The following is a 22,355-nucleotide window of genomic DNA, read 5'->3' on the forward strand; positions in this document are numbered from 1 at the left end:
GACTACAATTAATTGTCACATGCGGAAGGAGATTTGTATTCCTACGACGAAACCAGCGGGTCATATGCGTCTCGGCTATTGTACCTTGAGCGAAGGCTCTGCTCATGCGCGTGCTCTCTTTGGCATACTCAATTGGAACATCTCACGACTGTCCCGGAGGACCACTCACTTGACGTTGCGCATCCGTTGATGAACGTCGGGAGCTTATATTAGGTTCTGGAGAGCTCATCACAAGAATCCCGTTGCCATCGAACGGTGTTGGAGCATGGAACGACGGCGAACGCATTCCTTCCGTTGGAGGTGGAGGTGGAGGAAGCGGTGCGCGGTGCGCGGTGCGCATGGGGTAGCGTTGTAGCGTGAACGCAGTCCACCGGTGATGCAATACGGTACTTGGGCGACTGACAGGCATAGTTGGACGCCTGATCGTTGCGCAGAGGTCTTTGTCCGCTGCCAGAAGATGTTGGTGTCGGGTGCTGTGGCGCACTGTGCCTAAACGTGTGGTTTGGAGGTGTATCGTACGCGGGGGCCTCATACGGGGGGTCCTTCGTGCGTGGGTGTAACCTGCATATGTCGTGGAGGCATACCTCTAGTTTTCGGCGGTGGTGGTCTAGGTCTCGACAGTGGTGGCCCACGAGCAAGTCTTTGAACAACAAAATCATCAGGTCTTGGTGTGCCATGTATGGGTCTTTGAGAGCTGTCGGCGTAGCCTTGCGACCCGCTTGTTGGTCTGATTACTCCTCCGTACGGCCTCTGCGGTCCTCCTATGGGTCTATCAATCTGGCCCATGTGAATCCGGTTCTGATTCGAGAATCTCGTTGTCGAAGTGATCGGCTGGCCATCTGTCTCCCAAGGCTCTTGACATGAATTGTCAGCATGGTTTGCGAATTCCCATAGTGGCTTCTGCATCCAGTTAGTCTTTTCTCCTTCCATCAAGCAGCGCTTGATCTCTCAGAACTTCTCATATTCTTTATAGTCCGCGAAGTATTCTGCGCGATCCCATTCCACTAACTTTTCTTTGATCTTCTCCAGTGCCGCTTCGGACCTCCTCATGCTCTCTTTCAACTTGTCACAGGCGTAGAACTTTGCCTCTCGCTTGCTCCAGATCTCTACGTCGAGCGCATATCGCAATCGGATGATTTCACGCAACTCTCGGAGAAGTTCTGGCGTGAGGAGCGGTACCGGTTTTTGAGGGGTCTGTTCCGGTTTCGGTGTCTTTCGATCTGTCTCAATGACGAAAAGCTTTTGTGTCTGCTTAATCAACGGGGGCAACGGCGGGGGTGTCTCTCCGGAAGACCGTTTTACGTTCTTGAAGAATCATGTGCCAAGCTGTTGCCTGATGCATGGCTGCTTTAACTGCTCCCTCGTGAAATCAGCCACATGCGGAGAGATCACACCGATGAGGGGCAGAGATTAATTTGATCGTGGCAAATCTGACTCCATAGATGTACACCAGCTTCCAAATCGACTTAGTATCTTACTGAAGAGCTACCAAACGATTCTTCCCTACGCGCAAATTTGACCAACATACAATGGACCATCACGGCAACAGCTCCTTCTCACAAATTGATGGTAGAGCAACACGAGAAAGCTTTTACCCACAGGATATTCAGGAAACATGTTTGGTCATCGGACTAGACTGGCACCACATTTACTGGTACGTCTCGCTGAAAAGTCACGTTGTACGAGTTTCTCATCCATTCAGGAGTGGCTTATGCCACGCCATCGGGAGCGCATTGCTATCTTAATCAAATCGATGTCGTAACAGACTGGGGCCCGCAGATGGACAATCACGATAAGATGTCGAGTGTCATATCGTACTCGAAGTGCAGCTCAGCTGAGGAGCAGCACTGGGGCAGCGATTTGAGCCCGGATGCAGTATCCATGGTTCACACGAAACTAGAACTTGGGATACAAAGTGTACTTGGAGAACCGGATATGACATTTCAGGTCTTAGATGGTGTGATGAACCTCAATATCGGCGCAATCTTGGAGGCAACGAAAGACCAGGACACGCCGCCATACTCGCATCTCAGCCCAGGGGAGATCAGTACTGATTATATGACGAGAGTCTTCCAGTGGTATGAACAGGAGCTGGGGAAGTTCGATGACGAGTTCGGCATCAATACCTCAATGGACCTTGTCATCACAGTACCAACAGAATGGTCATAAAACATCGCCCTAGAAGTGGATAACTATAACGGCAAAAACACCATCGTCATGCACTTTTACTACGTGCAAGAACGGTCCGGGCAGTACTGGATGCTCGACGAGCAAAGCAATGGGAGTGTAAAGATCAGCAACTGTTACACAGGGCCGGACTTCTTCCTCGACATCGATGCGGACACGTTGAAACTGACGCTCAGGGCAGGTGATGGTGAGGGAACGCGGTGGACGCTGAACAGCCCAGGAGCAGCAGCGTTGTCGAGCGTCACGAGCACTGCGTCGTCTTTCGTACCGGCCACGACAATGAGCACTACCATATCGAGATCTGAGACTGCAGGCCCGATAAGCTCATGTACAAGTGCGTGCTCGACAGGTAGCACGGCTCCTAGCTCTGACGGCGGTTCGGACAAGCTTTCGACTGGAAAGATTGCAGCGATTGCAGTCGGGGCTGTTGCTGGCCTGGCTCTGGTCGGATTAGTGGTTTGGTATGCATTGAGGAAACACAGGGAGAGCAGAACTAAGGGTACTCCCTTCATTCGCGCGTAAGGGGGGTTGAAGTCTGCTTCTTTGTGTACAATTTTTGTTCAGTGATTCGTGGTTACGCAGTACTTGACTAGAACACGTGGTAATTGCCGATACCTCATCAATAGAACTCGTGAGAATGTTGTCAAGTCCCTCTTCAAGTAGGATGCCGAAATACTTGAGCTTGGTGATCGTCGAAAGCGTGTGAAAGCTGAACCTGCCACCGAAGCTGCCTTGCATTCATCTAGGGCCCTACCTATTATGCGCATGTCGGATCTTCTCGGTAAGAGCCGTGGAGGTTGAGAATAGCAAGGTTGTTGAGACCTCTTGACTTCTCGCCCAGACTCGGTCGCACAAGAAGGGCTTAGACAGGGAGGTTGAGCGTGTGACAACGGCGACCACGTGCGATTCGAGTAAGGAATATGTCACAAGTTTGATAGTACGGATTACCATGTGCTCAGACATGGCAACTTGGTTCCTGGGATCGTGATGTTGGTTGCGCGGCCAACCTCGAGTGCCAGCCTCCTCACCCCAGCCATCCAAAGAACGCCATTGGCGGCACTAGAAGAACTGAGCCTGTATGGACACAGGGAAGCTGCGCGCCCACGTTCCTTCTGACCCGGTTTCTTCGTCTCACAATACTGTCGACTTCATCGCTCCTTCCTCCGTCTGTGTGCATCAACATCGACAGTAAAATATCGATATCTCCGCGACGCTCCTCATTTCCTGCCCCGCGACGCATCGTCCCGCGAACAACGTCACTTGCTCGCGCCCGCTGCCGGCTGTACCACCGCAACGCGCCTCGACTTGAGCGCTGCAACGAGCGAACCAAGATATCTGAGAGCGTGTATGGAAGAGCAGGGTACAGATCGCAGAGGCAAATTACGGCTACACGGCTGCGTGCCAAGTTCATCTCACTATCAAGCGCATCCCGCGCGCTCATACCTCAGAGCCTCGACAACTTCGAGCCACCAATTTGTCTTTGAAGCACCAGAAGTCCTCTCAAATCACACACAATGGCACGCGCAGGTCACTCAGGGACAGTAGTCGGCTCGGCCGTCGTAGTACGTGAGAAGTACTACTGGCCTGACCTGCAGCTCAACATCTGGACGATTGTTATGCTGGCGACAGCGGGCACAATACTGGGCGTGAATGCGCAGTTCATGGCAATACAAGACCGCATGGGATTGGGCACACCCTGGTACGTCTACAACACACCACCTCCTGGTGTCTCTCTAGAGACCCTACAGCATTACAATGCTAACAGACACACCAGGATCATGCCCTACGGCGTGACTGTCGGCGCGCTCGCCATGATATTCATCATCATCGAAATCGTCTACATTGCGCAACGAAAGCTTCTCCCAGTCACTATGATGCTCCTTTCCTTCATCCTGCTCGTACTCTTCATTGCCGGCATAATCGGCACCGCGATACAGCTCTTCGCCGGGCCGAACATCAACAATCAATGCAACACTTATGTGTTTAGTGACGACGCAAGCGGGCCGAATGCGAATACGCTTGCGTTTCTGCAGCAGAAGAATATCTGTACGTACCTTTGGAAGCACAGCTTCAGATCCAAAATTTGAGTGAGATATGTGCTAACGAGCACCAGGTCAGTGCTGGCAAGCCGTCTTCGCATTCTGGATCGTCGGCTCCGTATTTCTCGTCTGGATGATGATCATGGCCAGCCAGGTCAACTCGAACCAGTACCGCGACTAAGCACCCCTCAATCGCGTACAAACTTTACTTCTCAGACTTTATATTACTGCATCTATAAGCATTTTACGAACAAGACCATGTGTATAGGATGATATGGCAAGAGGGATGGATTGGATATGTGATACCACTGCTTAGCAGCTACGGCGTTCGGGGTCAAGATCGTTGAGATGAGATACGGAGCATAGCACAGAATGGTCAACGTGCGAATGGTCAGCCAGTCGTCCGAGTCGAGAAGTGCACCATATGCAATGCAATTGCTGGTGTTACGGGACTACTCCTGATGCAATGACATAATTTCGCCTCTCCCATGCCAACGATGAGCATCTCGAAGATGTGCTGACAACATAGAGCCCCTACCAGTTCCTAGCGACCACCACGAAAACTCAGCCATGACCAGCATCACGATGCATGCAAACAGAACATATGGCAATCAATTCGACAGTCAGACAAGCGTCCATTATGCATTACAAAGCGTAGTCTACCCAAGAATGGTACAAAGAAGGTGCGCGCAACCAAAATGCTCGCTCAGCAAACCAACCATGCTCCGGTCCCAAATCCAGCGTGAATCGTACTCGTGCCTCGTCCAGGTCTTACTTCCTCTTGGAGATGATCTTGGTGATGGCGTGCCGGATGATGACGCCGGCTTTCTCCGTCTCCTTCTTCGTCAGCCCGCTGGTCACGCACACCTTCAGCGCTGGCACGGGCGCCCAGCCGGCGTCGCGGGGGTTGACGCCGAGGCCGAGCGGGAAGGCTTTGAGTCGTGTGATGAGCACGCCGTTTGCAAGACACTGTGCATGTTAGCTGTCTGTCACCGATGATGGGGATGGGGAAGTGCGGGAGGACGTACTTCGTCGACGACGTCGCGCAGGATCTGGTTCTGGTCGTCCAGACTGAAGTTTTTGGCTGCGATCACTTCGTCTTTGAGGACGAGGAGCATGATGGGGTTGTCCGCCGAGCTGGTGACTTTGACCCAGTCGCTCCTGGGGTCGAGCTGTCCGCGCATAGCCTCGATCCTTTCTCGCAGGCTTGTCAGGATCTCTGGCTGCTCCTGCAGGAGCGAGATAGTCTCGCTTGCCGTTGTCGAAAGAAGCGCCGGCAGGGCCGCAGAATATGTGTACGAAGCAGAAGAAATGCGCTGATGCTCTACGACCTCATCGTTACCGGCACAAAACCCTCCTGCGGCGCACAGAGGCCCTGATAAAGAGCCAACGATCATGTCAACTTCTGTTGCATCGACGTTCTGGGCTTCGGTAACACCGCGTCCAGTCCTGCCCAGGACGCCGTAGGACCAGCTCTCGTCAAGGATCAGGCGGAATTTGTACTTAAGCTTCAACTCAATCAGCTTGGGCAGGTCCACGACGTCGCCGATGTTTTCGAACAGGCCCTCGGTGATGATAAACCGGCGTGTGAGGGGCTTGCCAGCCTGCTCCTTGGTGACTCTTTGCAAAACCTTCTCCAAGTCGTTCATGTCGTTGTGCTCATACCAGCGCACCGTGCTCCTAGAGATCTGGATACCCTTGCGCACGGGAAAGTTGACGGCGTTGTCTGCGACGATGATGTCTCCGCGCTTGCAGAAGGAGGGGATGACGCTCGATATGGTGGAGAAAGCTTGCGCATAGATGATGCAGGCTGGCATGCCAAGGTGCGCAGCTACGTCCTGCTCTGTCTTCATGTGTACATCCTGTGTGCCGTAGAATCCGGGAGGACCGCAGGGGCCCACGCCGTAGGTGCGGAGGGTCTGGATGGCCTTTTCCTTGAGGGTCTCGTTTGCGACGAAGTTGTAGAAGTTCAAGGAAGCGAGGTTCGTGACGGTGCGGCCGTTGGAGAGCTTCGACTTGGGTCCTGTAGGCCTGCGCCTGGGTTAGCACTGCAGCATGCCAGCGGCCGGCGGATGAAGGCTGGGGTCGACATACCCAACGATAACGGGCCTCTTCTCATTGTCCAGCTCTTCGAACGGCGTGGGCGTGGCGACAAGCGGCTCGGGTGTCCAGTCCTCCACAAGTTCGTCGATCTCCTATCCTCCAGTCAGCGAAACTGCCCTCCCTGCCCGGTTTCGCAGCACAACATACCGCGTCTGTAAGGTGCACTTTCTTCTGTGTACTGTACTTGGGCGCAAGCAGGTACCGCACCGCGAAGAGGAACAGGAAAAGCTCGACTGCGCTTCTGACCGGGTCGTTCTGGTAGCTCGATTTGATGTAGCGCACCGCAATTGACGAGCCAGGTATCCTCTCCAGGTAGGCATTGGCGTCGTTCAGGAAGCGAACCGTTGCATTCTGCACTTCGTGGAGGTCCATCGTCGTGTCCGGTGATCTGCGTGCTGCGGCGACGCGGATTGCTGTTGGGTGTTGTGCCTCCAAGTTCGGGGGTTGCGGCGTTGCGCGGAGAGCAGCATTTCACTCACGTGTCTCTCGGGGCCACCATGTAATGTTAAATAAAAACCATGAAACATGTGATACATCCTCTTTACTGCCAACACGTGCAAGCTCCATGTCACAGCTCACGGGGAAGGCGGAAGAGCAGATTTGAACTGAAATCTTCATGTATTTAAAATGTAGCGCAATCTCTTCTAACATGTTCGCCATCCCAAGAACCAAAACGATCCCATCGTAGTATATGTGCAAAGCCTGCGCTTTAAACCAAGTGCATGTCCAGAAGGAGTGCTGAAGTGCATCTAGCTCCACTCAACACCCCATTCCCCTCACAAAAAAAAGATGCTAATTCAAATATTACAATCGTTATGGGACCGACCAGGTCTCCACGCTATGCTTCCGCCCATGTTTTAAAATGCAAAATGTCAAAGCTGCTGACCTGCGTCGATCTATTGGTCGGAAACTTTTAATAAGCCATGTAGCGACGGAAGCGACGCGCCGACGCGTCAGTCGTCGAGGCCGAGTCGCCAGTGGCCTCAGCATCACCACCTTGGTACGGCGGGCAATTGGCTTGAATACACGAGCCAGTGACCGACGACGATGTGTCGTTGTTGCTGTACCCTGTAGGCTGGAGGAGCTCCAAGGGCAGAGTGACGCCAAGCTTGATCTGCTTGCCGGCAACAATGGGGCCGACGACAAGAGCAAGGAAGACGACCAGGAGGACGAAGTAGAGGATGGCGTAGCGAACTACTCTGCGCTTGCGGAGCTTGGTCTGCTTGAGCGAGTAGATAGGAGGACGGATTTGACGACTAATTTTTGTTAGCAGGGACTACTTGGTAGACAGAACGTCGAAACATACCTGGGTCGCAGCCAGAACAGCATGACAGAGTGGAATTTGTCGGCGTAGGGGATCAACAGGATCGGAAGCATAAAGAAAAGGAGAACGTGTCCCAGAATAAAATCGGCAGCGAAGAAGCCAAGCTCAGTGATCTTGCAAAGGAACTCACGTCCGGGTTGAGACAGTGTGTGCCATCCCATGGTGTACCATTTACCAGTCCACCAAGCGATGTTGGAGGTATCAGCCTTGAACTCACGAGTGAGGGTAAGGGTGATGATAAGCTTGAATATGAAACGCTGGATAGCGACCACAGCGATCATACCAGCGAGAGCTCTAGGGAAGCTGAACCCTTCCAAGTACATCATTACGACGAAGAAGACCAGAAGCATGATGACAGCGATCGCGTGGGCAATAGCAGCAAGGACGGCACCAAACTTCTTGCAGCACATGCCGAGAAGAGGACCTGCGCAACAAGCCAGGGCGAAAAGACCACCGAGGACACCCGCATTGACGGCGATTGGACCGAAGGCGACAAGAGCGACGCGGACCAGAGCACCGGCAGCCTTGGGGGTTTGTCCGTCACTGAGAGTGGCGGAGTCGAGCGCGGTGTTACGGTTGCGCACACCAGTCTGGGCGTTGATGAACAGGTAAGGAATGACCGTGACAGCGACCAAGACTAGAGGGCCAAGAACCTCAGCCATGAAGATGTTGGAGAAAGCCGCGCGAGGAACGTCACCAGACAGCTTGGAAGACGGGTCTCCAAGAGCCTTGCGCTTGTAACCAGTGATACGAGTACGGGACAGACGGCAGTAACCGATCCAAGAGGCGCTGTGAGACCGAGTGTTGCCACGAGACAACCAGCGGAGGTATTCCCTGTAGTCGATGAAGAAGTCGTCCCAAGAGAACTGGTGGGGGTTGAATAAGAACGGCGCAAGGCAGAGAGACAACAAGGATGCCCAGAAGTAGATGAGCCATGGACCCCAGACGGTGATTGTCGCAAAGATCAACATCATCAAGGCACGAGCGCCCAAGTAGATGGAAGGTCCAGCGAAACGAGAGTAAAGGATACCGAAAGGAATGCGAGCAGTGGCGAAACCACGACCAGTACCAATGTAACGAGCTCCGCCGAAGGACAAGTTGGTCTGGAGCGAGTTGGCGTAGATCTGGGTGACGAAAACCTCGAAGAAAGGTGATCCAGACGAGAAGTGCTTGGCCAGACGCGTAGCAGCGCGCCAGAAACCACGCTCAGTAAGCTCCTGAACAACTAGAGGTACGAAGGCGATGAAGAAGACGATAAAGATGGACATGATACAACGAGCAACCCAGTCAAAGACGGGTTCCAAGTTGGCACAGCCATTAGGCCACTGTGGGTCGGTAATCGGGGTGTCCTTGTTGAACTGGCAGAGGATGGTCTCGTGGTTAAGGGCGCCCAGATGGAGGAGAACGAACATGAAGCACTGCACCGACAACATAATGAACATGTTGTTGATGTGGAAACCAGGATGGGCGTAGTAGAAGGACAAGAAACGGTCGAGAGGGAGCTGAGTACCCATGTAGTAGTACTCGCGAGACAGCATCTGCTCACCCATTCCAGTACCGATCTTGGTGGTGAAGTTGAGAACCGATCCGAAACCCAAATCGCGACCCTTACCACACTGGTAGTACTCGCAGTGCTTTATGCGACCACCGCGGAGGAGAGCGTTCATACCAGCGTAGATATCCTCGTTGAGATGGAGACCCTTCTGAGCCTTGGAAACACCGCCACGAGTTGTCATGAAGATACCATTGAGGAAATCAGGATGACCGTAGTGGAGCTTACCACCAATCTGAGCCAGGGTTCGAGCAAACATGGTACCGAACGTTTGTTCCTTTCCGGCAGCAATGTCGCCGAGAATACCGATGTTCTCGGAGAAAATATATTCACGGGCTCCGAGAATAGCAACAGGGTTGAACTTGGTGGTGGGAAGACCGGGTGTGTAGGGCGAAACGTTGTCGGTAGTCATCTCTTCGAACTCAGCAAGAACGCTGCGGATCTTCAAGCACTCCTCGAGGTAGTTGTCCTGATTGGCATCGATGAGCTGGATGTACTCTCCACGGTAGAAGATAATGGCGTGGTTCTGGTTGTCAGACTTGCCATCTCCAAGAATGGGGTTACCGGAAAGCTGGACACGGAATTTGGGGCGGCGGAGGCCATTGTCCATAATCTCGGAGTGGCCGTCAATCAGAGCAGAGTAGATGCGGGGCTCGTCACCCTCGTTGACAGGCGGCTCCTCGTCCAGGTAGGCAATCTGAAGGTCGGGGTAGGCGCGGAGCAAGAATTCGGTGTTCTCCATTTCTTCCTTAGAGAACTTGGCGTACCGCTGCATTGAGACACAGATCTTGTACTTGCGCCTGGCCATGCGCTCGAGCTCACGCTCCAGCTTGTCAGAGTTACCACCAAACATCTGCACGACCTCAGGGTTTTCAACGCGGTAAAGAAGCTTGATCGCACGGCTGTAGTTCATGAAACCAGAGATGGTGCGGTACAAAGTCTGAGAACGGAGCGAGGCCCAGATACGTGTTCGGAGTGTATACTCGGGAGCGGCAGACTTAAAACCAATGCAGTAGAAGGGGAGATCGTCGATCTTGCTCTTAGCGGTATCCTTCTCGTTCTTCTCGTCGTCTCCGTTGAACTGCGAAGTCTCATCGGCGAGAATCTTGGTGTCCTTGACGAAGCAGTCCCACTCGTGAGGGTGGAGCTGCTTGAGGTACTCAAGAAGTGTGACGCGGGAGTAGGGCTCGTCTTCGCGGATAATCTCACGGAGCGAGAGAAGAATCTTCTCTCCGTAGTGAGGGATCATGACAGTGAAAGTGGGCATATTGTCGACGGGCAGGGGCTCCGGAATAGGTGTGGACAGAGACTGGGCGAAGAAAGAAATACGTCGCTCGGCCTCACTCTGAGCCGGGAAGAACTCGGTCTTGAATGAATGGTCTTCCTGAGAAACGAAGAAGGTAGGAGCACGGAGAGTGCGCTTGCCCTCCTGCTCAGAAGGAACCTGGTGGTACAAAAGCTTCTGGACGTGATCGATAGCAAGAAGATGCTCACGGTACATCGAAATAACCACGGCGTTCCAAATCTGGGAGATGAGGACCTTAGGCTTGTACTTGATCTCCATGTCCGTGGTTGCGAGAATCTTCGAGTAGATACGCTTCGGAAGACGAGAGAAAATGTTCCTCCATGGGGTCCAGATGGACACACCGAGGTAGAAGGAGCGAGAGACGGAGAACAACATGTTGGCGATGATGTACCACAAGTAAGAATCCAGGAAGAAGAGGACCAGATCCATGAAGTACATGAGGCCGAGCAGGATCCTAGGCTGGTACTTGCAAAGGATGTCGCCGAAGATGGCATCACCCAGGCAGTCAGGCTTCTTCATGTGCGACAGGATACGAATAGGATCCTTGATCGACAGAGTCAAGAAGAAGTAAGACTCAGCGAGCTTAGCAGCGAAGACCAGAACCCAGAGACCATAGGACATCCACATGTCGTTGCCCTTGAGACGTGGGTAGCTCGCAGTGAAAGTCTGGCTGGCGACATACTTGCGTGAGTTGCGAGTAAGGTAGCTGCCAAAGAGACCACCGAGCGGCATGATCGAGAAGAAGATGTAGGTGATGAAAGCGATGGTCAGCTGGACGCCGCCCAGGATGTTAGCAATGGTGCCTTCCTGGTTAATAGCGAAGATGTAGACACTGGGTCCAACGTTGACTGCAAATACCACGAGGAGGAACATAAGACGCTTGGTCAAGTGCTGAGCACCAGCCCATCGGCGAGGAACGTAAGCCCATTCAACGCAGGTAGCGAGAATCTGTATCAATGAAGCGATCGCTCCACCAAGCGCAACAGCAGACATAGTAGCGGCCTTCTTCGGTCGGTTGTCCAACTGTTGCTGGTAGTTCTTGGTGTAGACGGGCTGAGAGTTGAAGACAGTGTAGAACCAGAAGGCTGACAAGTGGATGACCCAGATACGGTTGAAGTTAACCAGCATGTGGAACCACGAACGTCGCTCGTAATATGTCTTGAAGAAGACCTTCTTCCATACCACATCCTTCAGCTTCGCAAAGCGATCAGCCGGGGGAAGATCGACCATGCGAGACTTGTCCTCGAAGACAATGCGTTCGAGACCCTCTGGGTACCAGAAGAGTTGATTCATATCATCGTATCCAATGATGGAAGAGTGGTCGCGCTCACGGCGGATGTACTTGCCCTCCGAGATCTCGTAACCCTGGTCACGGCAGTACTGGTACAGCGGCGTGATGATGTCGTTCAGATATGTGAACTCCGCAATAGGCTCCGTCTGAGCCTGTCCAGCTGGCGAGTTGAGGTAGTCGTCTGCGCACTTGAAGATGAAGCAGAGCAACTCAGGCATGAAACGAACCTGGTTGGCCTCACCCCAGCAGAGAAGGTAGAGAGCAACCTGGCGAACGCGGTCGTGCTGCGACATACGGTTCATTCTTGTCTTCCAGCGGTACTCAGCAGCCTCGAGACTGTTGTCACCCTCGTACGCCTCGAGGGTCTCCGCCTCGTTGCCAGGATTCTCGCCAGCCTTCTTCTTCGCCGCCTTGCGGGCCTTACGCGTCCTACGGTTGGCCTTTCCAAGGTTCATGTTGGCGAAACCGACGGCATCATCGAGATCAAGATGAGCGGCAAAGTACCATCTGCGGTAGTTGGCGTTCTCTCCACCGATGTAGTCGGCGTGCAGGGACAGAAGAGCCTGGTTCGGTGACATGCGGGAAGCACGCGAGTCGAGCAGAGTCATGAAGTGGTCATACATATTCCTCATGCTGTCACGCTGGAAACCGAACTTGGCAGTAAGATCCATGAAGATATCCTCGATTTCCTCCTTGGTGCAAGGAATCTGTGCCTCGGTTGTCCAGGCTGGGTAGGGCTCGCGTGAACGCTGACCGGCAGGAAGAGCGTTCGAGTAGTCCATACCGTAGATGGGTGTCGATGCACCAGAGGAGCGATTGCCACCGTACGAGACCTGCGACGAAGGAGGGCGGTAACCGCGTTGGCCGTCGCCGTTGTAGCTGTTGTACCTTTCGTCGCCACGGCCGTAGTAATCCATGTCGGTGGCACGAGCCATGTCGGACCTCATTGTGAAGTCGCTAAAGGTCTCGGAGTCTTCTTCGGAGTCATGCTGGCGGCGTCTGGGCTGGCCACTCTGAGCGTTGTGTGCGTATCCGTCCTGTGCGCCACCCTGGTCGTAGTACTGGTCATTGTAGTATTCATCTTGGTAGCCCTGTTGCTGGCCGTGGTGGTCGTCATAGTATCCGCCGTTCTGCTGGTGGTTGGCGCCCTGCTGGCCGTCATAGTAGGCTCTGTTGTGATGTTAGCGTTTATCGCCATTAGAGCGAAAAGGTGGTGAGACGTACTGTTCGTCATAATAGGCGTCGTTGCCGTTCTGCTGGTAGTGACCCTGCTGGCCACGAACATCGTCGTGATACTGGCCGTATTGCTGGTCGTCGTGATAATACGAGTCCTGGCCTTGCGGCTGAGCCTGGCCCTGGTGGCCGTAGCCATCATCGTAGTGGCCTCCCTGCGGATGTCCGGACATCGTGGGGGAAGATTAGAGTTGCGATGTAGGAACTGTGTTATGCTGTCAACAAAGTGTCGTCGCGTGGGCGCGGGGCTGCGTCTGAAACACGGTGTGTCGCAGGCGAGGCGAGGGGGCGTGCGTACCTCAAACAATGGGCATTAGAGGCGGCGATGTCGAATTGATCGTATTAAATTGCCGCGACGTATGTCGATGGCTAATTGCTGCGGCGGTGCGCGAGCGTGGTGCGCACAGCAAGTGTTGTCGCCGGAGCGAGGGATGGGTGTGAGCGAGGGTGGAACGGAGCTCGAATGCCCCAGGAACGAGATCGAGATAACCTGTTTGGTGGAAAGAGGCCGGGGGGCGTTGTTGTGATGCTAACGAAGGTGAAGGCGCTGCTGCAGCTGCAGTCCGTTGTCGTTGCCAGAGGAGACGCGCGGCGAGTCGGCGCTTGCTTCTGCTGGGCGAATTAGGTGGGTGGTGGCGGCTTCCCTGAAAAGCTGGGAAGGGCCTCCGCGGACAATCAAACAACCTCAACGCAGAACGAGAGGCAGTGTGAAAGGACCTGAAAGGACCTGAAAGGGACAATGGGCAGCACCGCAATAGTCGGAGAGGGAGCGAGCGAGCGTGAGGAATGCGAGAGCGCCGGCAAAAGGCCTTTTGAGGAGTTTCCCCTGAAAATGAGAGGCTCACGCCAAGCTGGTCTAGCGCCGTGAAGGGCTATGCATGGGTACCCTCGCAGTGCTTCACGCCTAGCAATTGCAGTAAATGCCGTTGCCACTTGATATGATGAGGCCTTTTACGCCGTGCACGAGTGCGATATATCTACTACGTAGGTTCTTGCCCATGCGATGGTGGTGTTGCTGCTCTTCTTCCCTTCGTGTCCTGCACTGCCCTTCAGCCACTCACTGCAATGCACGCGAGCATGGCGGGAATGCTGGAGAAAACCGGTTCTAAAAAAACCATTGTGTTGGGATTCCCGATCGGCCGCAGTGCAAATCGTCAATTGACATACCCGAGCAAAGCCCCATGTGGTTTAACGGCTGCAGTTGAGACTGTCTCGTCTGGCACCCTGGCCGCACGCTCGATTGATCCTCGAAGGGCGCTGCATTGTTCTGCTTCACTGAGGGAGCTCTGCGCTCTCCCTGGCCGTCTGAACATCATCATTCCGCGGGCTGCACCATCTTGCATGCACCCACTCAACGACCGGCCGTCCACGTCACGACGCTGCAGCACCGCTGCACCAATGCGCACGGCAAATGGGCCCGCTCGTTGATCAAACCAAAACCAGCACGACCAGCGCTGGGATTGGTGCTGCTGCTATCGGCGCGATAAGGATAGGACGCTTCTTCCTGTCAACCTTGACCAATTGTATGGCGCGTGGCGCTGTTCCCGCTCGATCCCGGCCAACGGTGCGTCGCAACGCCAGAAGCAGGAAGGGGGCTGACAGCCAGCGATTCAGCGGAGTGGAAACCGGATGCTCCATGCCCGCCCCCTTCCGCTGCACTCGCACGCTTGACGGGCTTGTTTCTTCCTGTTGAAGCCGCTGTCACCCCGAACATTGAGTATTGACTGATTGCCTCCCCTGATTATTGCAAGGCAGGTGATTGAGGGTGCCTCAAAAGGTTTGCAGAATGACGAAATTGCCAACGGCAGCATGTACAATTCGGGCATGGGCCTGGGCCTGATAGCTGTGATATTAGACACTCCTGTTCCCACATGTCAAATTCGCGGTCCACGGCTGCGTTACAGAGAAAGCGAACAGCTTGGGACGCACGCCTAGTCTCGTTACCGGAACGGCATGATGAGACTCGAGATCATGATTGCGTTCACCACGCAATTTCCATGTTTCGCCCGGCTTTGGTATGTACTGGACGCAGAGCTAGCAGGAGCGACACGTCCAGCGGTACGTACAGCTTCACAGTAGGAATTCCATATAAAGAAACAGGCGACAGACTATCGTTGACTGCCATTTTTGCCGCGCACCAGCATCAGCTGTTGGAATAGTGACAGCCTGTCCAACCGCCACCTTTTGAAGTGCATCAGTCGAACTCGCCTGTCAAGAGCACCATGCGGACACAGTGTGCACCCGAGCTGGCTGTGCTCTTCCTCCACAACCATCGTCGTCCAATAGTGCAGTGCATACTATCATACGCGGTTGCAAGGCGAGAAGAGCTGGTAGCTCGGTATCGACCTCCTCGACACGGAGCTGGATTGGCCGCCTCGTTGCTTCGCCACGCCCGTTTCAGCTCCATGCGTGCAGGTACCGGTGTACCCGCGCCTGGTCTCAACTTCAGGCCTTCCTTGACGTGTCGGCCACCGTGTGTTACTGAGACGAGACCGACAACGACACGCATCTGTCAAAAACATCACGCACATACCGGGCGTGGCGTACCGAAAGTATTGTATTTTGTATCCGTCCCGACAGCACGTGAGGATGCCAGTCTCAGGTCAGATTTAGCACCATCTATCTGCAAGTGCTGCACTGGGTCACATCAGCCGCTAGGTGGGGTGCAGACGCGTATGCGCAATTTTCACCGTACCTGCGTCTCAAGCGCGCTGGCTTCGTTGGTTGGCGTCTGTTTTCATTGCACAAATATCCGCAACGTCAAGATGGATGGATTGCGTGCAAGGCGAGATGCCAGAACAGCAGCAGGGCGCTTCTAGAATTCCGAGACGCTTGGCAGCAATCAAGGTGGAGACTCGGGCCATGGTGAGTCCAAAATTATGAAACTGGCCTAGCCTCAGGGGTTACCCTCGCCCTCGCAGATCCGCCTTGGGGAAGCTTGGTCGACCTCTCACTTCTTCACCCAGGCTGCCTCAGTGCTGTTTCCAGTGCGAATTTTCTGTTTTACCAGTCACTCTTTACTTCACACCCTTAAAGCTGTTCTTGCATCCAGCGTTGTTTGCTGCTGCGTCATACTCTTTCACTCTTTTCGCGCCTTTCGAACACCATTTAGACGTGCCGTGACCTCAGGACCTCGGCGCCTCAAACCAAGCTCTGCCAATACCCTACGACATTTCTTGGACATTTCTTCGATCAAATAGATCATCATTATGCGAGGCCTTATTGCTGCGACCGCGCTGCTTGCCGGTGTGCAGGCCGCCGTTGATCCTATTGTCATCAAGGTACGCCGTTCCACGACAGCGGCTGGCGTAATGCAGGGTTCTAACAGTAACGCAGGGCTCAAAGTTCTTCTACAAGAACAATGGCACCCAGTTCTTCATGAAGGGTGTCGCTTACCAGCAGGAAGTCAACTCGAACACCTCATCCACCAACTCTGATGATCTGAACATCACCGACCCGCTTGCCGACAGCACATCTTGCAAGCGCGACATTGAGTACCTGAAGAAGCTCAAGACCAACACCATCCGTGTCTACGCTATCGACCCTGCGAAAGACCACAAGGATTGCATGAACGCGCTCGCTGATGCTGGTATCTACGTTGTTGCCGACCTGTCTGAGCCTGGCAACTCCATTAACCGTGATGATGCCGAGTGGACCACCACCCTCTACACCCGCTACACTAGCGTCATCGACGAGCTGATGAAGTACGACAACACTCTCGGGTTCTTCGCCGGTAACGAGGTCTCTAACCAGCCCAACAACACCCTGGCTTCTGCTTTCGTCAAGGCTGCTGTCCGTGACAGCAAGGCTTACATCAAGAGCAAGAGCTACCGCTCTGTCGGCGTCGGCTACGCCACCAACGACGATGCCGACATCCGCGAGAACCTTGCCAACTACTTTGACTGCGGGAACAGCGAGGATGCCATCGACTTCTGGGGCTACAACATCTACTCGTGGTGCGGTGACTCTTCCTTCAAGGAGTCCGGTTTCGATGTTCGCACCCAGGAGTTCGAGAAGTACAACGTTCCCGTCTTCTTTGCTGAGTATGGTTGCAACACTCCTCGTCCTCGTCTCTTCACCGAGGTCGGCGCTCTCTACGGCGATGAGATGACTGGTGTTTGGTCTGGTGGCATTGTCTACATGTACTTCGAAGAGGCCAATGAGTTCGGTCTCGCCACCGTCAGCAACGGCAAGGTCACCACCAACAAGGACTTCGACAACCTCTCCAAGGAGATCGCTAAGGCTACTCCTAGCAGTGTCAAGATGGCTGACTACACACCCACCAATACTGCTGCTGCTTCTTGCCCTACTGTCAAGGCTGGCAAGTGGGAGGCCGAGTCTGACCCTCTTCCTCCTGCCGCTAACGCCCAGCTCTGCTCCTGCATGATGGACACTGTCAGCTGTACCGTCGCCGACTCAGCCACAGAGGACGACTTTGGTGACATGTTTGGCTACATCTGCGGTCAGAAAAGCGGCAAATACTGCGTTGGCATCAACCGCAACGTCACCGCCGGCGCCTATGGTTCCTACGGCATGTGCACTGCCAAGGAGCAGCTTGCTTTCGCACTCAACGCCTACGTCAAGGACGTTCCCAGCGGCTGCAGCTTCAAGGGCAAGGCCACCTCCAAGTCGGCTACTGCTACTCCCACTGCTTCTGGCTGCAGCAGCCTCCTCAAGGAGGCGGGTACTGCTGGCACTGGCTCCGTCACCTCTGCCGCCAAGGCCTCTAGCTCCGGCTCCTCTGGCTCTTCCAACTCCACCGGCGCTGCCTCTGGCCTCGCGGTCCCTGCTCTCGGCATGGGCCTGAGCGCCTACATCTTTGGTGCTGTCGCCTCAGGCATGGCTATGATCCTCTTGTAAGAGGTGTAGCTAGCGAGGGGTTGAATTGTATTTAATTGCATTTGCATAGTTCGCGATAGACTAGGACGAGACGGCAATATTCCCCTTTGTTTGTGAGCTCGGTGGAGACTTGGATACGAGCTGGGTGTAATCTTTTCTTCCAATGTACACAAAAACGAAAGTAATCATTGCAGAATCTTGTTCGCTTTGTGCCCATCAGTATGCTCAACCCTGCAATATCTCGTCTAGTAATGCGTGTGTCTTCCGTCACATACCCGCGCACGATATGCATCTCACCATCCGCTCTTCCCGCCTCTTTAGGGAGGCCTCCATAACGCTCTTCGCACCACAGGTCATCAAACACGCTCTCCGACTTCTCACAGGGCCCCCATAGCTTTTCTCCTTTCGAACAGCTAATCCAGAGAACTTCGATTGCTTACAATTATCTCAGGCCTCCGCACCCCTGTGTGGCGACCCGCACCAACGGGGCTGTGCAAAGCACGCTACACGCGAACGGCTCACGGCCCTTTGGCGCATACACGAGCAATATCGAACACTGATCGAAACGGAGACCGAACGGAAATAGACACACGTCAATCGTTCCATGCGTGTTGATTGTGGGATGAGGGGATTGGGAATACGAGTGCGGAGATGATGGATACGATGAGTTCACGGGAACCAGCTCATGGGGAGCTTGAGGCACATTTTGATTGACTCCTGCGGTTGATAGCGTGATCGGGAAATATGCCTCGAGGGGGTTTGAGAGCGTTTGGGTGTTGGGTTGCGTGTGCGGGGTTTACTCAAGTGCTATGTGCCATGACCCATCTGGACGACCAGGTGGCAGTGTTGGAGAAGTTGAACGAGATCGGACTACAGTCTGATTCCCAAGACCAAAGAAGGAAATCAAAATCGATTATAGGGTTTCTAGGTCTCGATAGAGTGCCAGGAACAGATCATAAATCGTGCATGTCATTGGACGTTGTATCGCTGCATACTCGAAGCGCTGTACTTCTAAACGATAGCAGGACCTTGAGTGCAACGTTCACATTTGCAAATATACGCGCCGGCCTAGAAATTGAGAAGTCGTGAATCATCGACATCGTTACTATGTACTAGGGAAAACATACAAACGCAATCAATACCGCTCAATGAGCCACTCCCGCCTCTCCACCTCGCCCATCTTATCCAACATATCCTGCTCACAATCCTTCATCGTCAAGTAATCCCTCACCATCTCCGATCCCAACGCCTCCTTTAGTTCGCCATCAGCCTTGAGCCTAGCAAACGCCTCGTTGAAAGACTTTGGCATCTTTCTAGTCACCCCATACTTCGCCCTTCCCTCATCGTCAAGCGTTGAGGGGTTGACAGGGAGATCCAACTCCGTGTACCCTTGCTCACGCTCAGGAACTGGCTGCTGCAGCCTCTCCTCTCCATCCGCAAGGCCGACACCGCCGTGCTCTGTCGCGCCAGCGACACTCTGATCATATGTCTGCATTGGCGGCGCTGCAGCAGGCACAGAAGCCAGCCCCAGCATACCCGTCGCAACAATACCAGCCATGACGAAGTACATGTTCGCAAGGCCGTCAAGACATCTAATCTCCCAATGCCCGTCTTCAATACGCCGCAGTGGACACTCCCAGTTATGCGTGCCCCAGCTAACCCATGTGCCGCCCGTCCACTGGTCGTCTATGACTCGGCCGTAGCTCTGTGCATCGGGCATAGTGAACGCACACAAAGCGGGTAGATGATTCAACACGCCACCGACAAAGAATTCTCTATCGCGGGTTGGTGGTTGTATTGAGATCTGCGCGTGCGCTGCGCTGCCTGCACCTTTCTCGCCGAATGGCTTGGGATGCAGTGTCGCTCGTAGGCCGTATAGAGCTGCGATCTGAGCGATGACTTGTCTCGTTTGAATGAGTGTATCGATGGCGAGTAATGGAGGAGCTGGTGGCAGAATGAACTCGTACTGACCTGGTCCGGATTCGGCATGGAACTGCTGGAGATCGATGCCCATGTCGGAGAGAGATGTTGCGATCTCGGCGAGCATAGGCGTCTGGAGCCATTGTGTAGGTGTTAGGGTGGACCATGCATGTATAGTGGTGACTCCTTCGTAGGATTGCTGAGGGGGCTGAGAATTGAAGGGGTTGCGCGGTTTGTCTCCAACGAGGAAGGTGACTTCAATTTCGAAACCTACTTGGAGGGTTGTGTCATACTTGTATTGGAGTTCAGTGATGAGCGTTTCGAGATTGTTGCGCGGACATGCGGGCAGTGGGTGGCCATCTTCAGAGCGCCAGTAGCTTAGGACTGTCGCGGCTTTGAGAGGGTCCTTGTCGTGCGCTCGACGCAAGGAAAGCAAGTCCGGTTCTACGTAGATCTGCCCCTTTGTGTTGACAACGGGTGTTAACGAGTCGTTCTGCAGGGTCCCCATGTTGCCCTGCGATATGCCAATGCGCCCCCCTTCATGGATGATGCGAGTGAACTCCTTGATTGGAAGAATGCGGACGCGCATCGTTGCCGTGTAGTCTAGCCATTGGACGTAGACGAACTTGATACCCGAATTCTGCTGCATGAAATCAGTGAAATGAGCTACATCATAAAGTTGCGACGTGATCCCCGAGGGAGGTGGGAATGGAGATGCACTGTACGGACTAGCAGATCGATGACGAGGTGAGATCTGTGAGTCTGAGCGTGGCCCAACGCTTCTGTACGACGGTGAAGGCATTGCAATGGGCACCGGTGAAGGCTGTGATTGTGACCGTGACTGCGGTTCCCCTGTGCTTTTCGTATTGAAAGTCAGCTGCTTAGGTGCCTCTCGTGGTATCTCGCTGAACAGGGGCTCGTAGCCCAGTCTGTATAGCATGTTTGAGTTGTTGAACAGAATATCCTTGGTCATGCCAATCGCTTGGTGTGTCGTAAGATCAGTCTTCTCGACATACTCGATAAGAAGCTAGGCTTGTCAGTCAGCCCAGTACGGTCTATGCGATGGTCGAATACATACATCAAGCCAGACCTCTCTGAACTGCTTGTTGGCAAGCCAGAAGGTTTCCGGAAACCAGTGTCCATCACTCGAGTAGAGAAGCTTACTACCCGGTACTAACTCTAATGCTTGTCGCAGGATTGCTCTTTGCCCATCTCGACTAACCATTGGAAACACCTCGCCCAGATCGAGGTAAACATGCTTGTATACTGTTGCCAAGTACCCAGCCTCACGTGTGTATGGATAGGCTGAGTGGAGAATGACGAACGGAACGTTGGGGTAGTTTTCGATGAGTGGCTGGAGAAATGCAGGATTTGACAAGCTCAGGTCGATGTCGTTGTCGCCAAGTCCGGTATGCAGTTGCAATGGCTTGGAGAATCCGTCCGAGCGTGCAAGATCATCTGACAGAATCTCAAGAGTCCTCAACACCAGGTAATCGTTGAGTGCCTTCCGCTCGACTCTAAAGCTGCGCTTACGGACGCAACTCTTAACGTACCGCTCGAAAGGGTAACCGACTGCTTTCGCAGCGCGCTCGTAGTCTTCTTCGATGTCCAGTCCGGTCCTGTAGCAAATGACGGTCTTGAACCCCACGACTTCCGGATCATCGACAGCCTCTTGGATCTTGCGCTCGAAGTCATCCATGAATATAGTCCAGGTTTCGGTGTAGAAGTGCGTTCGTCCAAGGTCATCCTCGTCGGCGTCCTTCACAATGGCTTCCATTAAGCGCTCAGCAACAGTCTCGATGCGTACGATACGCTTGCTCGGTGCGTCTGTATAGCGATCATGCCAGTCGTACGGATGGGCCTTCCCAGGTCCAGCGAGGCCGTCATCGATAAGTAAGGCCGTGACACCTTCGAAGCAGCGCTGATTAAAACGCTCAGAATCAGAGCGAAGCCACTCTTCTCTTTGCTCGAGGATATCGCTCCAGTCCGCATCGTCGTCAAGCTGGTAGAGCTCACGCAACTGCCGTGCTGCCCTTAGGTGAGCAAGGGACTTGAAAGTATCTCGTAGAGCTCGACCCTGCGCCTCTGAAGTGATAGTCTCGAATGGGATTGTCTCCGCATGCGTCGGCAGGATGAGGTTATGAGCATGGTTGTCGATTATAGGGAAGTTGAGTGCGACATGTCGCAGCTGCTCGATGGATTGTGGTGGGGCAGTACTAGGCTCCATATCTTTCTTGACTTGTCGAACCTGACCGGATCTTTGATTGCCTTGAAGGTCTTGCAGCCACTTGATATATCGCCGAAGCTTACTGGCTCTTACGTCTATCGTTTATCGTAGCTCGCTGTCAACGCTAACAAAGTGGCATGCATGCAAAGCAGGTTGCTGAACTGATGACGTCGCTGGCGCGGAAGCTCGGGTGTTCTTTGCGACTCCAGTCCCGCAAGCAGAATGTTCTTGCACACTCCCAACCGCAAAAAGGATCACTATCGCATGAGTACGCTTGACCACGGAGTGGCTGGGATGGAGGGGTCACCCAATGATGGCTGGGCTGTGGTGGGGA

General features: G+C 53.9%; 6 protein-coding genes across 6 annotated transcripts; 2 read left to right on the forward strand and 4 right to left on the reverse strand.

Moving 5' to 3' along the window:
- Positions 1–2,303: 2,303 nt before the first annotated feature.
- Positions 2,304–2,699, reverse strand: M421DRAFT_92160 (uncharacterized protein; the record flags this gene model as incomplete). The annotated part of the gene is made up of 1 exon (XM_033598015.1): positions 2,304–2,699. One exon carries the CDS (start codon positions 2,697–2,699, stop codon positions 2,304–2,306), a length of 396 nt encoding a protein of 131 aa, XP_033449304.1.
- A 1,002-nt stretch (positions 2,700–3,701) lies between these two features.
- On the forward strand, positions 3,702–4,407 carry M421DRAFT_61783 (uncharacterized protein; the record flags this gene model as incomplete). Its single annotated transcript, XM_033595913.1, has 3 exons — positions 3,702–3,886; positions 3,962–4,233; positions 4,301–4,407. 3 exons carry the CDS (start codon positions 3,702–3,704, stop codon positions 4,405–4,407), a joined length of 564 nt encoding a protein of 187 aa, XP_033449305.1.
- Positions 4,408–4,840: 433 nt separating this feature from the next.
- Positions 4,841–6,826, reverse strand: M421DRAFT_420287 (PLP-dependent transferase). The gene is made up of 4 exons (XM_033592423.1): positions 6,477–6,826; positions 6,321–6,421; positions 5,255–6,257; positions 4,841–5,195 (listed from the first exon to the last, which is right to left on the reverse strand). Exons 1-4 carry the CDS (start codon positions 6,699–6,701, stop codon positions 4,998–5,000), a joined length of 1,527 nt encoding a protein of 508 aa, XP_033449306.1. The 5' UTR covers positions 6,702–6,826; the 3' UTR covers positions 4,841–4,997.
- Positions 6,827–7,242: 416 nt separating this feature from the next.
- Positions 7,243–13,208, reverse strand: M421DRAFT_4874 (glycosyltransferase family 48 protein; the record flags this gene model as incomplete). Its single annotated transcript, XM_033594755.1, has 3 exons — positions 7,243–7,585; positions 7,636–12,972; positions 13,027–13,208. 3 exons carry the CDS (start codon positions 13,206–13,208, stop codon positions 7,243–7,245), a joined length of 5,862 nt encoding a protein of 1,953 aa, XP_033449307.1.
- Positions 13,209–16,244: 3,036 nt separating this feature from the next.
- M421DRAFT_92163 (carbohydrate-binding module family 43 protein) lies at positions 16,245–17,895 on the forward strand (the record flags this gene model as incomplete). Its single annotated transcript, XM_033598016.1, has 2 exons — positions 16,245–16,316; positions 16,372–17,895. 2 exons carry the CDS (start codon positions 16,245–16,247, stop codon positions 17,893–17,895), a joined length of 1,596 nt encoding a protein of 531 aa, XP_033449308.1.
- A 1,064-nt stretch (positions 17,896–18,959) lies between these two features.
- Positions 18,960–22,321, reverse strand: M421DRAFT_420290 (glutamine synthetase/guanido kinase). Its single transcript, XM_033592424.1, has 2 exons — positions 20,873–22,321; positions 18,960–20,821 (listed from the first exon to the last, which is right to left on the reverse strand). Exons 1-2 carry the CDS (start codon positions 22,019–22,021, stop codon positions 19,010–19,012), a joined length of 2,961 nt encoding a protein of 986 aa, XP_033449309.1. The 5' UTR covers positions 22,022–22,321; the 3' UTR covers positions 18,960–19,009.
- Positions 22,322–22,355: the final 34 nt, after the last annotated feature.

Source organism: Didymella exigua (genome assembly GCF_010094145.1).
Source record: "Didymella exigua CBS 183.55 unplaced genomic scaffold M421scaffold_12, whole genome shotgun sequence".
NCBI lineage: Eukaryota > Fungi > Ascomycota > Dothideomycetes > Pleosporales > Didymellaceae > Didymella > Didymella exigua.